At 39.3% G+C, this 22091-nt stretch overlaps 1 protein-coding gene across 1 annotated transcript; it reads right to left on the bottom strand.

Annotated features, from left to right (window-relative positions):
- Nucleotides 1-7809: 7809 nt before the first annotated feature.
- GMFB (glia maturation factor beta) lies at nucleotides 7810-21758 on the bottom strand. Its single transcript, NM_001101237.1, is given in 7 exon segments — nucleotides 7810-10619; nucleotides 12535-12608; nucleotides 13607-13689; nucleotides 14391-14440; nucleotides 15107-15156; nucleotides 16581-16677; nucleotides 21675-21758. Coding segments are annotated over 7 exon segments (429 nt in total). The 5' UTR covers nucleotides 21678-21758; the 3' UTR covers nucleotides 7810-10547.
- Nucleotides 21759-22091: the final 333 nt, after the last annotated feature.

Genomic DNA, 22091 nt, shown 5'->3' on the forward strand with positions numbered 1-22091 from the left:
AAGCAAGGCTCCGAGGAGGAAAGGAGAACGACAGATTTTCTTACGTGCTGAAGCATTTGGAAGCATTGCTCTAGGCATTTGATTAATCTGTTGGGGTATTTGGGGGAGGGAATAGCAATGGATACATTAAAAAAAAAAAAAAAAAAAAACAAGAAAGATGGGGGAAATGATCATTATTAATCCAGTAAAAGCAAAAGTTGTAGAAAAAGTAATCATGAAGAAACCCCCAAAAGTTACCTTAAAATCCAAAGGATGACCCCTAGGAAAGAATCATCATCTGAATACTTACCCCACTCTTGGAACCACAGCTAGTTGGTGTTAAACAAAGAAGCAGTGACATCCAGAAGCAACCTATCCACCAGCAGCATGAGATGCTCAAAGAAAGAAACCCAACCAGAAGAATAGTCAGCTTGATCTGGGCAGGCACATAAGCGAACACCCTGCCTGTCTCCTCCCTCCCCCATCAGCAAACAAGGGGGTGATTGAAAGCCGCAGAGCAAGGGGACTGAGGCCAGGCACTCCCCCCACCCCCCCAACCCCCCCTCCCGCCAACCCCCAGTCACAAGTTTAGCCTGTGCTGAGATGGAATTTTTAAAAGGAACAGACCTGCATCTGAGTATCAGAACAGAAACTTTTAACAACTAAGGGACTGACATATTATGGAAATGTTATATCATTAAGGAAGCTTTCTAACTGGGGGGAAAAGAGAAGCTTGACAGGGAACAGAGATAGTCGTTTTTTAAAAACAACCAAAAATTTGTTATACCATTCCATTTGAGAAGACTTCATCAGACCAGTTACATAAATTAGAAAAATATCAGATGGTGGTTAAGTGGTGTGTGGAGAATGGGAACAGATGGAATGTGAGTGTGAATGTGTTACCACCTTAGGAAGGATGATAGGAAAGCCTCTGAGTGACACCATTTAAATTCAGTTCAGAAAAAAAGGGTTCAGCCACAGGAATGTTGCAGGGGATGTGGTGAGGAGTAGACACGGGGAGTAGGCAATCTTCCCAAGAAGAAGCTACAGCAAGTGAGAAAGGCTGAGCTTGCTATTATAGAAGGACAAAAATTAGGCAGCTTGGCTCAGATGTAGCAGGTTAGAACAGGAGAGAATGAGACCAGAAAGGTATGCAGAGCTAGATCTGAGAGCTGACCCTGAGGTCAGAAGCAAATTCTAACCCCTTCCCCACTTCACCAACAGCAGCAAGGCAAAGACACATGTTTTTTATAGGTCAGATATGGGTCCTGAGGAAGGGAACCGAACCAGGGACCCTGCTCAAGATGCCAGACTGGAAAAACAAAGGGAGAGTAACATGTTGACTCCTAGAAGCCAAGAGCTGGGAGGGAAGTTGTAAAGTCACCAGCTCTAGGAGGAGGACCTGAGTCAAGTATCTTGCAGCCAAAGCCTCCACTGGCGGAACTGGTAAGGAACCCACAAAATCATTTCATGAGGGAAAAGAGTTAGTATTTGACACTGATCACCCCAGAGGGCACCAACTCCGGATAACATTTCCACCAGAACAATAAGTCATTTTCTGCTTCCTTTCTGCCCCTTTCCTCTAATCCCCAAAGACCCAGAGAGACTAGTGAATGGAGGAGGAAAGCAAGGCAGTGATGAGGGACAGGCCACACCCCGAGCCCCATGGCTGCGGGTTTCCCAGCCTAAAGGAGGTGGAGTGGAGGAAAAGGAGAGGGAAGACAGGGAGCTTTAAAGAAAGTAAGATGTTGAAGTTTTGACATTAGATTGGAATTTTTATTACCTGAAAAACTGAGCATAATTCTTTAATTCTTTTTTTAAAATACTTATTTGGCTGCTCTGTGTCTTAGTTGCCGCATGTGGGATTTTTAGTTGCAGCAACTGGGATCTAGTCTCCTGACCAGGGATTGAACCCGAGCCTCCTGCATACACTGGGAACATGGAATTTTAGCCTATGGACCACCAGTAAAGTCCTATTTCCATAATTCTTAACAGTGACCTGAAATGCTATGGAGTCAGAGAAGTCCTCCAGAGACAAGGGAAGAGATATACAAAAATGTCACTGGGTTTCTCCAAGTGGTAGATCTTTTCTACCTTTGGCTTATTTGTACTTTCTTCAGTTCAGTTCAGTCACTTAGTCACATCCGACTCTTTGCGACCCCATGGACTGCAGCACACCAGGCTTCCCTGTCCATCACCAACTTCCAGGGCTTGCTCAAACTCATGTCCATCAAGTTGGTGATGCCATCCAACCATCTCCTCCTCTGTCATCCCCTTCTCCTCCTGCCTTCAATATTTCCCACCATCAGGGTCTTTTCCAATGAATCAGTTCTTCTCATTAGGTGGCCAAATTATTGGACTTTCAGCTTCAGCATCAGTCCTTCCAATAAATATTCAGGACCAATTTCCTTTAGGATTGACTGGTTGGATCTCCTTGCAGTCCAAGGGATTCCCAAGTCTTCTCCAACACCACAATTCAAAAGCATCAATTCTTCAGCACTCACCTTTCTTTATAGTCCAACTCTCACATCCATACATGACCACTGGAAAAACCATAGCTTTGACTAGATGGACCTTTCTCGGCAAAGTAATGTCTCTGCCTTTTTAAAAATATGCTGTCTAGGTTGGTGATAGCTTTTCTTCCAAGGAGCAAGCATCTTTTAATTTCATGGCTGTAGTCACCATCTGCAGTGATTTGGGAACCCCCAAAATAAAGTAATAAAGTAACTGTTTTTTTTTTTTTTTACTGTTACTGTTTCCATTGTTTCCCCTTCTGTTTGGCACGAAGTGATGGGACCCGATGTCATGATCTTAGTTTCCTGAATATTGAGTTTTAAGCCAGTTTTTTTCACTCTCCTCTTTCACTTCCAGCGAGAGGCTCTTTATTTCTACTCTTTCTGCCACAAGGGTGGTATCTGCTTATTTGTACTTTCTAATTTTTCTCTAATGATATTAGTTGTTCAAGTTTCTTTTGTGTGTTTAAGATGCTATATGTTTGGTTCAATGGACAGCAGGCGTCATGGTTTACATGGCATTTCGGATGCTTTTTGAAGACTACTGATTTTGGCAGGCAGCAGCAGGGTAGGCAAGTGTTTCTGTCGGTGGGGGATGAGACCAGGGCATGTTTGTACACAAGTTGGGCTGGAGATAGCGTAACTATAGGGAGAGGGGCAGATGAAAACAAAGGTCGTGCTGGAGGTAGGTACTTTATGCAAGTGAACAGACATATCCGTATTAAAAGTAATGGAGGCTTTCTAGTAAGGATAGACACGCAAAGGAACCCAGAAAAAGATGACCAAACAACCAGGCCTCAGAAAGGTGGGGAGAACTGAAGAGTGGCCCTGGATCAAAGGGGCTCCAGGAATCTAGAAGTCAGGAGACAGCCCTTCAGGGCTCCATCTTTAACATGATTCAGCTGCTGGCTGTATACTTGCTTCATTCTATACTTCCCAGCTGGCATCTTCTTTCCCTCTACTCTGTAGGTTGCACTTGGCTTCTTCTCCATCTAATAGCATTCTTTGAAGCTCAGTTCCCACTGCTAACAACCTCATTCAAGAGAATGAGAACATGGTCCTGTTATCAGGAATTGAACTATTCATTATAAAGTACAAGATGAACAGTGGGAAAGCAATTGGCCCAGCTCAGTGTTTGGTACCAGTTAGGCAACATCTCGGCAACAGACTCCAGTATTCTTGCCTGCAAAATCCCATGAACAGAGGAGCCTGGGGGGTTACAGTCCATGGGGTCACAAAGAGTCAGATACAACTGAGCACACACACACACATGCAACAACAGCTACTGAGGCAGGTGGCTCTGGGGACAAATCTTGTGTGTACTGAGGATCGGGAGGGAGCTAAGGACAGGAAAGCACCACCATGTGGGACAAATCATGGCTGCCTAGACTCGCCCATTCAGCAAGATCAGTGGCAGGGATGTTTCTACCTAATAAAGGTCTGTGGCATATCGGGATGTGCTGTCCATTACTGGGATGTGCTGTTCCTAGCTATGAAAAGAAGAGAAGCGAAAGGCAAAGGAGAAAAGGAAAGATATACCTATTTGAATGCAGAGTTACAAAGAATAGCAAGGAGAGATAAGAACGCCTTCCTCAGTGATCAATGCAAAGAAATAGAGGAAAACAATAGAATGGGAAAGACTAGAGATCTCGTCAAGAAAATTAGAGATACCAAAGGAACATTTCATGCAAAGATGGGCTCAATAAAGGACAAAAATGGTATGGACCTAACAGAAGCAGAAGATATTAAGAAGAGGTGGCAAGGATACACAGAACTATACAAAAAAGACCTTCATGACCTAGATACGTACCTAGAGCCAGACATCCTGGAATGTGAAGTCAAGTGGGCCTTAGGAAGCATCACTATGAACAAAGCTAGTGGAGGTGATAGAATTCCAGTTGAGCTATTTCAAATCCTAAAAGATTATGCTGTGCAAGTGCTGCACTCAATATGCCAGCAAATTTGGAAAACTCAGCAGTGGCCACAGGACTGGAAGTCAGTTTTCATTTCAATCCCAAAGAAAGGCAATGCCAAAGAATGCTCAAACTACTGCACGATTGCACTCATCTCACATGCTAGCAAAGTAATGCTCAAAATTCTCCAAACCAGGCTTCAACAGTACATGAACCATGAACTTCCAGATGTTCAAGCTGGTTTTAGAAAAGGCAGAGGAACCAGAGATCAAATTGCCAACATGGGTTGGTTCATCGAAAAAGCAAGAGTTCAAGAAAAACATCTATTTTTATTGACTATGCCAAAGCCTTTGACTGTGTGGATCACAATAAACTGTGGAAAATTCTGAAAGAGATGGGAATACCAGACCACCTGACACACCTCCTGAGAAACCTGTATGCAGGTCAAGAAGCAACAATTAGAACCGGACATGGAACAACAGACTGGTTCCAAATCGGGAAAGGAGTACGTCAAGGCTGTATATTGTTGCCCTGCTTATTTAACTTATATGCAGAGTACATCATGAGAGACGCTGGGCTGGATGAAGCACAAGCTGGAATCAAGATTGCCGGGAGAAATATCAGTAACCTCAGATATGCAGATGACACCACACTTATGGCAGAAAGCTAAGAAGAACTAAAGAGCCTCTTGAACAAAGTGAAAAGGAGAGTGAAAAAGTTGGTTTAAAACTCAACATTCAAAAACTAAGATCATGGCATCTGGTCCCATCACTTTATGGCAATTAGATGGGGAAGCAGAAACAGGGACAGACTTTATTGTTTTGGGCTCCAAAATCACTGCAGATGGTGACTGCAGTGACACTTGCTCTTCGGAAGAAAAGCTATGACCAACCTAGACAGCATATTAAAAGGCAGAGACATTACCAACAAACGTCTGTCTAGTCAAAGCTATTTTTTCCAGTAGTCATGTATGGATATGAGAGTTGGACTATAAAGAAAGATGAGCACAGAAGAACTGATGCTTTTGAAATGTGTTGTTGGATAAGACACTTGGAAATCCCTTGGACTGCAAGGAGATCCAACCAGTCAATCCTAAAGGAAATCAGTCCTGAATATTCATTGGAAGGACTGATGCTAAAGTTGAAACTCCAGTACTTTGGCCACCTGATGCAGAGAACTGACTCATTTGAAAAGACGCTGATGCTGGGAAAGATTGAGGGCAGGAAGAGAAGGGGACGACAGAGGATGAGATGGGTGGATGGTATCACCAACTCAATGGACACGAGTTTCAGTAACTCCAGGAGTTGGTGATAGACAGGGAGGCCTGGCGTGCTGCAGCCTATGGGGTCTCAGAGTCAGACATGACTGAGCGAGTGAACTGAACTGAAGTTTCCATTACCCACTGCAGGAATGGGTCAAAATACTGCAGGACTTAATTCCATAGTAACAGAATCTATAGTCAATCCTATAAGTAATAGTGACTAAAAGCCACACACACACACACAGCCTTCTTCCTGCTTTTCTGGGTACTACAAGGTGACTCTTGGATGCAACCAAGACATTCTTTTTCTTCCCTGTAATTGGAAAAAAAAGGTTACCTCAGCAGAGAACTTTCAGGATAAGAGAACTGTGAAAACTCCCTGAAGCTCCATGATAAGATCTTTAACTGGCTTTTCCACATAGTTAAAAATGTACTGCACAAGGAGAGACTATCCACTCAGGGTGTGCCCTCATGCAGATGAGAGTGGGCTTTCACTGTGAGGGTAAGCGATTAGAAATGCTTTTTGCTGCTGAAAACTGAAAAGGACAAAAAGACAGTGAAGGTGAAAAAATTTTGGAGCTGGCTGGCTGAGCAGCTGAATGGCCAAATTTGAGAAGGAAGACACTTCTTCACTCTGGCCAACTGTCCTTGTGAGATTCTTGAGTATTGGAAGGCATAAATAACCCCTTTCACAAATGTCAACAAATTGTGACTCTACTATAACACACAGTCGTCACAAGAGGTATACGGTCAAGTCTGAACACCATGTAAGTATTGTTGATTTGTATTCATTCAATAGACACCCATGATACACAAACTATGGACATTAGTCTGTAATATAGGCAGGATGGCTCTTTATGAATGCTTAATAAATAGTGATATATATATTCAATAAAATTTCTATTTAATTTGATTTCTTACAAAATATACAGCCCCTCTTAGTTTTCCCTTTGAAAGCAAGGGGTCATCATTTGAAACAATGCCCTCTGCCCGAACAAACTAACCATTTTAGTATCAGACTAAGTTTTAGAAATGTTTATAATCTCATTATATTTCCCCTCCCCTCATCCCACTTTTGCCTAGTAATTTGCTTATTCTGCCTCTCAGTTTTTCCAGATAAAGTAAACAACTGAATTTGTGTGGTTCACACGGATGCCACCATTAAGCCAGTTAGGTAACAGCAACTCTGAAAGAGAAAAGAGGAGAGTAAAAAAATGAAAAGCTAGAAGTCCTTTCATGTTAACATTTTATTTAAACCAGTACAAGCACCATGCTTAACAGAAGACTGTCCAAAATAAACATGCAATATGAACTCGCACAGACTGAAACCTCAGTTTCAGAAGTTGTGCCAGCTGTTGATTTTGTTAAACGATGACAGGAAAACTGTTAAAATTCACAAGACTACACCATTAATGTTTCAAGCCTCCTGAATGAGATTACATTGGACCATCTAAATCAGTGGGCACTACCCTGGCATGTTAGTGATCTCAAACAATATTCAAGTAATTACACATGTATGAACTATACTCCAAAAAGAAAACACAGTTTCTATCACAACCTTAATGTAGTTGTTTTAAAATATCATAGGAAGATGATCATTGATTTGAAATGTCAAACAGCCTAAGAGGAAACAAAATTTTCAAGAATATTCAACTTGGGACCACTGGTGTTAAGTGGCCCGAGAGATTTACATTCTTCCAGAAATATAAGATTTGTCCAGAAATGTTTGAGACACTTCTTCACATAAGTTGTAAAGGCTCAAATTCTGTAGATTCCAGTATTATCAGTCTATTGAACAAACAGGGAAAGCAACTGTATTAAGAATATTTGAATTGATAGGTTACAAGTCACTCTCTATTTCCACCAAATATCAGCATTTAAACTCTTATGAAAATATCTTTTCATTACTAGTCCACATTATGGATTAACAACACTGCTCATGTTTTAAAGCAGTCCAAACATATTTTTAAGTACACCTTCCTTACTATCTATGTGGATGGGGAACAAGGACAGCCAAATTTAATTTGGCAATACACTCCTTTAACTGGAAAAAATTTTAAGTGTCAGAGCAGGATACAGTTTATGGCTACATTTGACTCCTTAAAATAGGAGACAAAAAGGAAGAGAAAAGTGCTGACAGACATTTTGTTACAAAGATCATTTAGTAATGACAATATAAAATTTAGCAACACCCTTTCAAACAAGAGTATGTTTAACCACACTAGGTATTTAGTAAACTTTTTAGAAATAGACAATTTGAACATTTATTTTAGAAGTCAGTTAAACAAAAACAGTCAAACAACTTTTTCCCTAATATAATTGCTTCAATACCAGAACAAAGTGAATACTATTCAAAACTCTTGACATTTTGGAATTTCAGCATAGTAACCTGAGAACAGTTTTCTTCATAAGTCATTTATGTTGTCACAAAACCATACTAAAAAAACATGCTGTGATTACTAGTCGGTTCTACTCTGACAACATCAGATGCTATGCAGAATGTATGTAAGTCCAACAATTTCAAAACTAATTCTGACTTAGAAGACCATGAAGGAGGTTCCCAGGAAAAAAGCTGCTGCCAAAAAGGAAAGATTAAGACTTAAGGCTGAATGGGAATGGCTGTACCAGGAGTGGAATGTGAAAACTGGAATTATGAAATCTGGAGTTACTAATTGAGAGAAGGCAGAAAAAGAGATTATATAGGAAATATACTTAAAAAGAACAATGCAAAAATTTGGTTAGACGAAAGGAAAATTTATATAAAAGTCAGAGAATACTCTAGGGTAAAGGATCTATAACTCTCCCTATAGGACCATGGAAGTAAAAAAATGTTCTATTGATCCCCTAACCTATTGTCTTGCAAAAATACATATTGATATCAATAATGAGTCAGACAAGCTCAGAAAAGCATACCGTTCATCACAGTTCCCCGTTAGAGAACAGGGGAACCAAGAGTTCTGTGTATGAAGGTCAATATTATCTGACATTATAGAGGACTTTCCAATTAAATTAAAAAAAAAAAACACTTAAAACATGCAAGACAAAAGAAGGAACCTCACTACAAAAACACACTCTTGCAGCCCTAGATTCTCTTATTGCTGTGAACCCGATGAAACAAAATCTCATTTCCTTCATTCAAAAACATTAGAAAAAGTCTCCATTCACTTGGATTACATTTGCATTTATGCAGAATTATAAGCATTTTCCTCCAGTATCAAAATAGCTGTTTAAAGAATTCTTAAACTTCCTGGGTGAAGCTCGCTCTCTCTCTGGAAATTGGAATTAAGAACCCTTCCCATTCAGTTACCAAAGCAAATACCCCTGTAGCACTTCCTCATCTCCAACTAACTTCCTATTGCTTCCTGTTTTTTAGATTAGTGAAGCCAAACAGTGTTGGGAATAGAAGATCCCATATTACAAAAATTCCAACTATCTTTACCTCTTTATTAAAGTTGGCACAGAAACCTCAAAAAAATGCAAAGCACATACGAATGGGAGATACACCAAAATTTAAAAATAAAATGCCTTTGCTAGCTTTGAAATGATTAAGATATTCTTAATATCAGAATTAACTCACCAAATTTGGGTGGTCTTTAGATTCTCAAGACCTTTTGTCAAATTAATGTCAAAAGAATCTTAGTTACTTATATGTTTTTAAAGTACACTATATATCAGAATCCTTGCTTTAAAAATGCCAAGGATACCATCATCTAACAAGACAGGTGTCCAGTTTAGAATAACTTCTGACACTGAGGATATAAGATGAGATTTCTATCAATGCGTTAATGTTATTAACTATGGCCAAGTTTTAAGATAAGCAATTTTTTCCTATGGCACAAAACTAATCACAAATATGTCCCAAACTATAACTTTCAACTGCCATATATTCACCAATGCAAGTAGACAGCTGGAATTTTTAAAATATCAACTTGATTTTACTACAAATTTCAGATACACATATTAGAAAATTGTTTTACTTGGACCCTTTACAAAAGTGTTAATTTCACCAAATCTGGAATACTGGCAGTGTAAAGTCTTCAACTAACTTTAAAGCTAACAAATCAAAGGCACAGTATTAACACATGTAAAATAACTAGTATTCACAGGACAACATTAAAAGGTCCTTTATAAATAAAGTGTTACTAACCTAGACTTAAGATTATTTAGAAATGACATAACTAAAAATGAAGCCCATGATTAGTTACAATCCATCAGTTTCTAAGACTAAAATGCTATTTCCCATGAAGAGAAAACCTAATAGTCATAACTTTATTATAAAATCTAACTTTCAGACCTTAAAAATGAGCAACTGATGAAAAGTTTCTGGACTTGATTAAAAAGACATAGAAAACTAAAGAAGGCATGGAATTGATGGAAAAACTATTTGTAGTGCAGATTATACTACAGTAAATTATTATTCATGGCTCAAAATTCGGTCACTTAAGTCTTTTATCCCAAATTGATTTCAAAGATTTGACAAGTGATAATATGCTATTTTCATATATAAACTGCTAATATCCAGTATTTGTCAAAAGGAGGCAACTGTTGTCTATCACAATCTAATAACCACTTTCCAATGGTGTCTGTAAATAGTAACAAATTCTGAACTGTAAGTTATAGAAATTAGTCACAAGAGTGCAAAAAGTCCCTGGAGAGAAGTAGTCCACCTAACAATTACAAATATAAGGAAACACTTTACAAAGTTTCATTACTATGAAGATGATTTCCTCTTTGTTCAAACTTTGAACAAATGAGAATTTTTCTTTACTGCAGGTAACAAACTGTAAATAACAGTGCATTTTTAGGCATAAATAAGTATTTATGTCTGGTTCCAGTATGGTCAGGTTAATACATAAATACTTTAGAACACAGAAGTTCACATTAGTGGAAAAATCCAAGTTTCTCACGTAGCCATTCTTCAGTTAGGTCTTCGGTATTTCTTATTTCAAATACCTTAAGAAAAAAAAATCAAATATGTTGCATATTTGAGTATTAAATACCAATTCTCCTTCCTTTCAGTCAACATGGCTTAATCTGTGTAAATTAGATATACCTTCACTTTTTCTTAAATGCGAGGGATTCAGTTACCAAAGTTTAGCAGTCAAGATGGCATAAAATCAAAACTCTCTTAAAAGCACATATCTACAAATGTTCTAAGAGAGTAGTTTTGTAAATATTACCCACTAAAAGAGAGGCCCAAGGGTACACAACTAAAATCAATCCAGTTAGGAACTCGAAGAATGTGTGCTGATCTTCTACCAAAGGAGGAAACACCAGGCGTTTTAGATTAGTAGTCCATAGCCAAAAACCTCCAGCCAGAATCTGAACACACACAAGCCCACAAAGTAAAATGGGCATAAAAAGATGACGTAATACAGCAGGGAGAATGGGATTTCAGGCTAGATGTTACGAATGAATCCTAGATCTTACATGTACTGATGTGCAACCCTCAGTAAGTCATTCATTACAGTTAAGAACAGTAGTTTCACCATCAACTTACAAAGCTGTGGGGAGGATTCAATCAGATTATATATAAGAGTAACTTGTAAATTGTCATGCCTTAATTCGTGGCTCAGATAGTCTGCCTGCAATGTGGAAGACCTGGGTTCGATCCCTGGGTTGGGAAGATCCCCTGGAGAAGGAAATGGCAACCCACTCCAGTATTCTTGCCTGGAAAATTCCATGGAGGGAGGAGCCTGGTAGGCCACAGTCCATGGGGTCGCAAAGAGTCAGACACGACTAAGCGACTTCACTTTAATTCAAACACTTAAGGGCATGCCTGGGATTAGAACAGACATGAGGCTGTTAGCAGAGCTCCTTTCTAGCCACCCAGAGTCACTTTAGAGTACTCCTATGGTACAAATGAGGGAAAGTAATGTCTATAAGTTGGTGGTATTGGTGACAATCATGTGGGTTAAAGGGAAAAAGCAGAAGGCACTTAAAAACAACCCCTGGGTTAAGCACCCAAGGGGGAAACACTGAGACTGTCCCTAAAATAAAACCTGAAAGAATTATTAAAATTCCAATGATGTAAAATTCTATTTCTAGACCTTAAATGTATATACTTTTTCAACTCAAACTAAAACATGGAAGTTAAAAGTTTGAGAGTAAGTACCATTCTTACCTTTAATTTTCAAAAATGCCATAAAGTAGGAACACATTAAATCTTAAAGCAGGTGTCTTATATGAAACAGAATGTTCTAATTTAATAAAGCTAATAAGCATTCTTGAAAATTTTATTTTAGATTTAGAAACAACACAGTTAACTGCAGAGTATGGAATCCCTGCACAGAATTTGGTTCATTTAGTCTATGGTAAAGGGCTCAGAGAAGCTTCAAATGCTGAATTTACCTACTAGAGATTACATTATGGAAAATTAAAAAGTCTCAAAAGATTGAACAGTTTTCTAAAGTGGCCTACATTTTGAATGTGAGTTCTTATAATCAATGTGTAATTTTCATTCAAAAAACATGTGCTCAGTCATGTCCAACTCTCTGGACCCTCTGGATATAGTCCGCCAGGCTCTTGTCCATGGAATTTTCCAGGCAAGAATACTGGAGTGGGTTGCCATTTCCTCCTCCAGGGGATCCTCCTGACCCAGGGATCGAAACCATGTCTCCTGCAACTTCTGCACTGGTAGGTGGATTCTTTACCACTGAGCCACCTGGGAAGCCCTTAAAAATTGCACTTATGGTTAAATACTTATATCATTCTATTTCCAACTAGTAAAAAAACTCTAGATTACTGCTCTGTTCTAAATAACTTTCACCTACATAAAGAAATACTGAACTCTTCAGATTACTTAGGTATTGCTCCATTTACAAAAAAAAAATACTGTCTCAACAAGTTAGTCAAATATAAATACCACCTTGGTAAGTTCAGCTGTTTGGACTAGCTTATTCTTACTCCCAGCATACATCATCTGTTGTTCAGGCTTACATCCTGGAAGAGAGAGATCAGAGTAGAAATGAGACTTAAATTTTTAAACAGTGATGAGTTTTCATTATTTACTTGATAAAAGACACATTTAGGATTTCCTATGCTATCAAGTTTACAAAAGTCCTGTCTAAATATGTAAGGGCTTGAGAGTGTTATACTGCATACCATCTGCACAAAGAGAAATAGAGGTATTACTAATGAACAAGGCTTTAGGTCAGCAAAAATAAATGAGGCTAGATCTATACAGATCTTGACTTTCAGAGCCTTGCGAATACTTCAAAATATTTCAGCACTAGCTTTACTGTGACGTTAAATATCAAGATCAGTTTTAGAGATACCTAATACATGTAAGTTTTGGGAGGTAGTTGGGTCAGTGGGGTGAAGAGATTGGCTCTGAAAAACATGTACAGTCTGTTTACATATTAAAAGACACTTCAGCATATTTAAAGTGTTACATATATGATACAAATAACAAAGATCAAGGAGGAGTTCAGTGAGCTGAAAGTTTATTGTGGGCTTGAATGGTGGTGGCAGAGGGAGTTCTGGTGATAATGGATACTTTAAACACCACTAAACCATATTAATATCCAATGTAAGCTACTCTGAGACTATTCTCAAGATTATGGACATATCACTGACAACTACTATTTTAAGGATAAACCAACTATATATCCTAATCCTACACAAAGTTTACATACTTATAAATAAAATTAAAATACAGAAGAAAATGTACTTTTGATATTTTAAAATATCATTTCAAATTCATTAAAAATACATATACAATTTGACCTAACAACTACACTTCTAGGAATTCAACCTAAAAAAAAGCAAGTTTTTATAGTAACTTCTTTTTAGGGATGCATTCCCATGTGCACGTGTGCACACACACAGTACAATTAATTCAACATTTTCCATCCTTAAAACAAGCATAAAATTCATCTAGGATAAAAGGTTTAATTTAATCAGAACCAGATATGTACTATTTAAAGAAATTCACTTACCTACAGGACTGGAGAAAATAAAGCACAGAGGGTATGAAACTCTTCCATCATCATGTTGATACTTATAACTATACACAATGAAGGTTTTTCTCAAGTTAAAGAAACTAAAATTATTGCTCTATTTCAGACAAGTACTTATCAACAAAGTTCTGAAGGACAACACACACCTACTGAGCCAGTGAGTGGCAAATTTCTATCCTATTCATTTAGGTCACTTTCATTATTCATTATCTTGCCACAAAATTATAAATGGGCCCCAAAGACAAATCATAAAATCATACACTCTCACAAATAAATTTATTAAAAGTATAGACTTGATGTGGATTTTTTTCTTTCTCAATTTTTATTATATGCAACAATAAAAGGAATTTAAATAAACAATATCCATCAACTTTTGGGGCCTTTTCCAGTATGTATATACATTTTAATTTGGTCGTGACCATGGTGTAGGGCTACCCAAGGTAGCACCAGTGGTAACAAACCCACCTGCCAATGCAGGAGACATGAGATATGGATTCAGTCTCTGGGTTGGGAAGATCCCCTGGAGGAGGGCATGGCAACCCACTCCAGTATTCTTGCCTGGAAAATCCCATGGACAAAGGAGCCTGGTGAGGCATGGTCTATGCGGTTGCAAAGAGTCAGACATGACAGAAGCAACTTAGCATGCATGGTGTAGAAGAAAATTTTGTAAAAAATGTACCTTAAAATTTGAACAAATGAACTTCATAAATAAAATTTTGACCAGTAAAAATAAAATCTTTTTAAAGCACTAAGAAAAGGATATCGAGGCTGTCGCTCAGGTAGTTCATCTTTAAGTTCATCTGGTGAAATGCCCTAGCAGCATAAAGAAAACAACTTTTAACCATTTTCTTATCCATAGATTCTTAAGAGATATACTGAGGACCCATTCTGCTAATAGGTATAAATTCATAACTTTATACCACATCATAACATTTTATCTTACTAAACTGTACATAAGCTGAGGTTATTAAAACCTCAATCCAATGAAAGCCCACCCCAACCCACTCAGCTTAGCTCTGTTAATTAACAAAACATGGGGCTGAGAGGCAGCGTAGTCTATGCTCATGTTCCAACTGTCAGGAAACACCGAGTGAGATAAGCCAACCCCTCAGAGCAACAACAGTATCTGATTCAGGGGGGAAAAGTTAATTTCTTTTCACTCTAAATTAGTTACTTAACTTGACAATCTAAATACTTAGGCTATAGGGAATTACTGGCCAACCAACTTAGAAGCAAGTTTTTATCAGACATGTAGCCCTAACTTCTACTGCTTATGACCTGGATTTCATTAATGCTTTATTGAAGGTGATTATATTAGCAAGACAATCCACTGCATAATAATTAACATGTGCTTTTCATGAATAATGAACACATACAATGGTTTAGAACTAACTTTAGAAGTACATGTAACTAACGTTACATCTTTTGAGTGATAATAATTACTTAACTATAAAGCTATATTTAGCTGTTTAAACAAACCTCAAGCTCTTCATCCAGCACCACCAGGCGTTTATCCTTATCAATTTTCACTAAAATAAAAATATAGTATGAGTAAACTGTGGTTCTAACATGACCTTGATCTACCCAACCCGCAGATTCCTAGCTCTTTTATTGGTATCCAAAATTAAAACATGAAGAAACACAAGCATACAACTCATTTGCAGTTTTAGTTTATGGTCTGTTAGCTAGCTTTGCTTTTCAAGCAGTCAGCATTTAAAAGCTTTTACCCATAATTCCCAGCACCTAATTTGCTTATTTAGAACTTTATGTCAACTCCTTACATTTACTGTGTATATGAAGAATTTTGCAATTCAAACCCAATCTCTTGGATGATGAGAAAAGTCTGAAAAGGTCACTGTGACTGAGACTGGCTTATTGAACATGGTTAGAACTACAAGCGAAAAGTGGACAAGGGTCAGGACAGAACAATCACCAGGTTCCCAGCTTCTCAAGAGTCAGGATTTCATGGTGCAGGATGAATGTTCCGAGAAAGTGAATTACCAAAGAGCAGTGATATCTCTATTCAAATACATGTAACATACTCTGAAGCCAAACTGAAATATGTTTAGATAACCTATGCCTCTATTCTTTTCCATCACCCTGAAAGTTACCATTTTTGATTCTGCACTAATTTCATAGTAAATCCTGTGAGACACGATACGATCTCAAATAGCTTTACTCTTTGTGGTAAAATGGAACTGACACACTTTGTCACTTCTAAGAACTGTATGCCCGCGTTGTAGTATTTGTTTGTAAAAGAACCATAATTCAACAAGCTGTCACCGCCTCACCAATTCACATCTTCCAGATGTATCTCTGTTAGTATATATAGTTTTACATTCTCACCCCCTCATTCTTCATCTTTCTAAATCATTACCCACATATTAAATATTACAAAAGAAATCTACATAACATCACATATAGTTCACACTGGAAGAGGCAATATGCAAATCACTCTTTCCATTATCAAAAGTCAATGACACTTAAAAGTATTCTCCATGAAACTAGAATTCAAGTCTAGAATTGAAGTAAGACCTCAAATCACTTTAAACACAATGCTGAACTTTATCACTTTAGGTGTGGGCAAAGGTTTCTGCTTGAGGATGAATGGCCAGGGTGTTTTTGTCCCCAGATAAGTTAAAGGATGGAACTGGATGGGGCACTACAAATGACCAAGTGCCCAAGACAATGATCATCTTCTCCAGAGCTGTGCAGGCAGTGAGGGGGAGGTGAAACACTCTACCTCTGTTCTCTGACAATAAGTCTTACTTACTTTTTAAAGTGACCTAACAGGTTTGGGGGATGAGGAGCTGGGTAGGGGGGACAGGGTTGGGAATTAAAACAGAAGGAGACAAATTACTTTCTAAAGGTTCAGGTTATTGGATGCAGCTATAGAATAAAAGGATAAAACCAAACTAAGACCATGGAATGAAGACAATCATGTTTAGCTTACTTATAATAGCAGCATTGTTTGTTTCTTTGCGAAAACGAAACTTTCTCAGCTTTTCCACTAAATCTTCAGCAACATCACAAACCACCAAAGACTCACTCTAGAAAAGAAAAAAAATGTTATCAAATGCCATGACTCCAACATATATGTACACCTTAAAGCTATAAAACTTAATACCTTTAAGAAGGTATATGGTCATGTACAAATGTCATAATTATGTAAAACATAATTATGTATTAACATGAAACACATGAACGCTTAAAGAACTTTTAAATCTACCAAGCTTTGCGTTGGCATTAAATTATTCACATTTGTTCATCTTATATGTAGGGTATACTTTAACTTCCTCTTTGACTACTAAATATCTCAAAGAACTAGATATGTGCAATTTCATTAGAACTGGAGAGGAAGGGAAGAATATAGGAAGTCAAGGATCATGGCTGTTAGGAAGTATAATATTTTTCACTATGCAGGAAGAACAGGAAAATCATCTTATTGCACTTAAGAGTTAATAAGGCTTTAGTTCATTTTTGAGTCCAGCACAACTATGAAAAACCAAAACTAAGCAAAAGAATGGAAAATAAATCACCATAAGAGTAAAGACCAACTACTCTTTTATGTCTTAAGTAACTATGGGAATCAAAAAAAGGGAGCTATTAAGAAATATGAGAGCAAAAGTAGATGAAACAAATATAAAAACTCAAAGAACCTTTTATAAATTATGAAAAAATATTAAGAGACTCTTCTCCAAAAACCTGACAAGGAAATCATCAAAAGCACTCTTCAGTTGGAGTTAGGGTCAGGTGGTACAAATGAATTTTTGATTGCAAGCAGGAAGATGGAAATCTTTTTCTTTAATGTATGCAAGTTCAAATACATAGAAAATTAGAGAAATTCTGTGAAATCTTAAGCACTTAATACTCAGCTTCAACCATTATCAACACATAGCTAATCTTATCTCATCCAAAACCCTCAGAACTGCTCCCATGGACCATCACAAAGCAAAGGTCAATAATCATTTTACCTACAAATATTTTAATACATATTAATAAAATGATAATACGTGCCATTGAAAACACAGACAATAATAATTAGTTCAGTTCAGTCACTCTGTCGTGTCCAACTCTTTGCGACTCCATGGACTGCAGCATGCCAGGCCTCAAAGTCCATCACCAACTCCCAGATTTTACTTAAACTCATGTCCACTGAGTGGTGATGCCATCCAACCATCTCATCCTCCGTCTTCCCCTTCTCCTCCCGCCTTCAATCTTTCCCTGCATCAGGGTCTTTTCAAATGAGTCAGTTCTTCACATCAGGTGGCCAAAGTATTGGAGTTTCAGCTGTGAGTGTGCTGCACTCAATATGCGAGCAAACTCAGCAGTGGCCACAGGACTGGAAAAGGTCAGCTTTCATTTCAATCCCAAAGAAAGGCAATGCCAAAGAATGCTCAAACTACCGCACAATTGCACTCATCTCACACGCTAGCAAAGTAATGCTCAAAATTCTCCAAGCCAGGCTTCAACGGTACGTGAACTGTGAAGTTACAGATGTTCAAGCTGGATTTAGAAAAGGCAGAGGAACCAGAGATCAAATTGCCAACATCCGCTGGATCATAGAAAAAGACAGTTCCAGAAAAACATCTACTTCTGCGTTATTGACTATGCCAAAGCCTTTGACTGTGTGGGTCACAACAAACTGTGGGAAATTCTTAAAGAGACAATAATAATATGTCACCTAAAAATAATAATTCTAGTCTTATTCACATAGAGTTCAAAGTTCAAATTTCCCTCATTTTTTTTTTTCCTTTTCTTTTTTAACAGTCGGTTTGATTGAGTCAGGTTCCAAACAAGGTCCACATTCTTTGGTTACTTCATATATGGGGTTTCCCCCTCCAATTCTTCAGAAAATTAAGAGTTTTGAGACCAATGCCAAATACAAGTGTCTCATTACAGTCCAAAAGAACTAAGGATTCAAATTTTAAGTTAAAATTAAATAAAAGTCTGCTTTTTCACCCTGTGTTGGGTAAATAAGAGCATATGTTACAACATTAAATGGCCATCACTTTTAAGTTGTCCTTTAAATTCATAACACTGGTAATATATAAGCTGTGATATACCACAGAATGTGCTATTTAGAGTTAGAAAATACACCCCACCAATACATATTTTCCAATAAATTAAGCTCCTGCAGGAGTCATGTATGTCCATCCTTTTACTTCTCTTTAGAGAAAGAAATGCTAAGTCATACGACGTTCCTACAGTATTCAAGCCTAGTTGGTTTTTTCCTGTCTTTCAAGAAAGACACACAAATCAGAAAACTAGAACTTCCAATCTCTTGTCAACCAAAACCAAAGGCAGAGCCCATTAGTAGAAACTAATAAATACTTTAGATTTTTGTAGGCAAAGAGCAATTTGTCACGACTCTTAAGGTTCTGATACCCAGAGCTGCTTGTGCAATTCTGACACCTTACGGATAGCAAACCAAGTGAAAAACATGCTGTGGTTGAATCTATAAAGCTTTTTTCCCATTCTCACTCCTCCCAATACCATAAGGTCAAAAACTCCTTCCTACAAGAAAAAGAAATGCAACTCAGCCAACTCTAACAGTTTCCAGTTAATAGATGCATTTAAAAATAACACCCTGAAAGCAACACTACACAGTAAATAACACACAAAGTGGGAAGCTTGAACTCAAGTAGTCATTTATTGGATAATCCACACAATGAACATTTAATGAATGTCAGGATGTGCTAAGTGTTAGAAACACAATGATATAAAATAGATTTAAACTGTGGGCCTGACCTAAAAGAGCTTATAAAGTCTATTAGAGAATAGGTCTACGTCAAAATCATCAGGCAAAAAAACACACACTTGTTTGTATAACAACTAGGAAAAGAGCTAGGAAAGAGAGAAACTCTATGCTGAGAACTTAATGACTAGCTAAAACAGCACAGTTACAGGAAGCCTGCCTGAAAAAGGCATCTAAAGGACCAAAATTGCCTATACAAAGATCCTTTGATTAAAGTGAGCACAGCACATATAAGATAACCAAAGGCCAGCGTGATTCAAGCACAGAGAATGAGCTGTAACACGTACAAGAGGAGGTTGGCAGGTGTTGGACTACATAGGGTGCAGTGGGTCATGTTAAGTATTTTGGTCTCTATATGAGCAAAGGGAAGCCACCAAGGTGTTTTAAGCAGGGAAAAGAATCAGATTTGCATGCAGGAAATAGGCAGAGAGGTTGCAGAGAACAAGACTATTTAACTGGCAAGGCTAATCCAGGTGAGAAGTGAAACACAGCTTAGACATGTTGATGAAAAGAAAGAGAAGTAGGTGAATTTCTGCTAATACTTGTTAACATGTATTAAACACTATAAGAAGACACTGTGCTATGTCCTTTTCATCGATCCTCAGAACAATCCCATTAGATGAGTATTGTATTATCCTAATGTGAAAGAAACTAGGACTAAGAGAGGTTAAGTATCTTCCTCAGAGTTACGCAACTAGGGGAGCCAGGATTCTAGCCAGACAGCCTGACTCTATCTAGCTCACTCTCTGAACCACCACGAAGGACCTGGTGACAGACTGAATACTAGGCAGGGTAGATTAGGAAAAAAGGTGACTCCTTAACTTCTTGCTTATGTAAAACACTTAAATGGTGCTACCTTTCACTGAGTTAAGGAACACTAGGTTTAAGGGGAAGAGATGCGTTCTATTTTGGATAAATCGAGCCGGCTTTGAGACACTCAAGTGGGTAAAGGCTTCCTGCCTGCTGCTGCTGCTGCTGCTAAGTTGCTTCAGTCGTGTCCGACTCTATGCGACCCCATAGACAGCAGCCCACCAGGCTCCCCTGTCCCTGGGATTCTCCAGGCAAGAACATTGGAGTGGGTTGCCATTTCCTTCTCCAAGGAGATGCTAACTAGTAGGATATACAAATCTGGGCTGGATCTCAGAAGTAAGGTCTGCAATACAAATTCCCAAGTCATCTATATGCAGGTAGGTGGTAACTGAAGCTATGAGTGTAGGTAAGAAAGGAAGGAGAAAAAATACAGAATGGAAAATGAAGCATTAGGATGGAGCCCAGGATTCCTACTTGTGACGTAGCACAGGGCAGGAGGACTACATGGGACACAGACAGACCCACAACAGGAGAAGCCCTCAGTTCTGTATCTGAGACATCCAAGGAAAGAAAATGCTTCAAAGAGGAGAGCGTTGTCAACACCCAGAATGCAGCTGAAAGATCAGAAAAGATAGATGAGAACTGAAGAGAGAGTCCCTTAGCTTTAGTGACCATGACAATTCGGTGGAAGTGGGTTGAGCAATAAGTGGGAGGTCAGAGAGGAGAACAGTGGGATTTTTGTGTTTTGCTTCTAATGAAAGAAAAGCATATTTTAAAACCCGATGGGAAAGATCCAGGAGATCCTCGTGGGTAATTGATTTAATTCTCCACTATTTTTGAGCGTGGAGTCAAACCAGAGCCCCCAGACCACGAAAGACCAAGCTTTTGACAATCACTGAAAGGTCAAGCGCCAAAGCACTGGGTCAAAAGATTTCCAAGCAAGGATAAGCAGAAATCCATAGAGCCAGGCCAGGAGAAGGAAGAGACAGAGGCTAAGGCGAGGCCGAGAGAATGGAATCAGAATTCGAACCCTCCCCCAAAGGCTGCCAGGCGGAAGGGCTCGGCGCCCACCGACCCCTCAAGCCTGGCCTGGGCCCTGACAGAGAAGCCAGCGTTTGAGGGAGCCCTCAGTTGGGCCAGACCCCCTGGCCCCTCAGATTTTTCGTCGTAGGAGCTGTGACTCTCCATCCAGAAGGATTCGGTGAGCACGACCCATTCCTACTGGCCGCACCCTAGTCACCGAGCCCGCTAGGCGGGCCAACCGCGGGCCCGGCAGGATGCTGCTGCTCTTGGGCGAGGCGGCAGCGGCGGCGGGCAGAAGACAAGGCTCCGACTGTGGGTACCCGCCAGCAGCCGGCCGGAAGCGGCCGCCGACCCACCCCGGGCGATGCCCGCCGATACCGGCTCTGGCAAACAGGAAAGTCCGGCGGGCTGACCCGGCCCTTCGGCCAGCCCCCGCCCTCCCCAGTGGCAACTCACCATTTTCCTTCCGGCCGGCAGTAGCCTTTCGCCGTCCCTCGGGCCCCTTTAAGAATAGCACTGCAGCCGCCTCCCTTCCTGCCCGGCGCCTGGCAGAACCGCCCCCACTGAACGACGCGACAGCGGCAGGCCATCACGTGATGGGGGACGGCGGGTGGCGCGGCTCAAAATTAAATCAGAACGCGAGCGCCCGCCTCCATCCAACCCTTTAGGGAGGAGGATGTCCTGTTGGATCCGGAGTGAGTGGCGGTGCCAAAATGCACTCTTAAGATTTAAGTCAGTTTTTGCTTCCTTTTAACGTTCAAGTTCTGAGTGCAGTTTCCTGGTGACATGATTAAGTCCACGATTTCAGTGATAAATAGGAAGGTTATCCCCAGCCTACCTTACAGATTACACACCTAGATACACCTGCCTTCC

Source organism: Bos taurus, chromosome 10 (genome assembly GCF_002263795.3).
Source record: "Bos taurus isolate L1 Dominette 01449 registration number 42190680 breed Hereford chromosome 10, ARS-UCD2.0, whole genome shotgun sequence".
Classification (NCBI taxonomy): Eukaryota; Metazoa; Chordata; class Mammalia; order Artiodactyla; family Bovidae; genus Bos; species Bos taurus.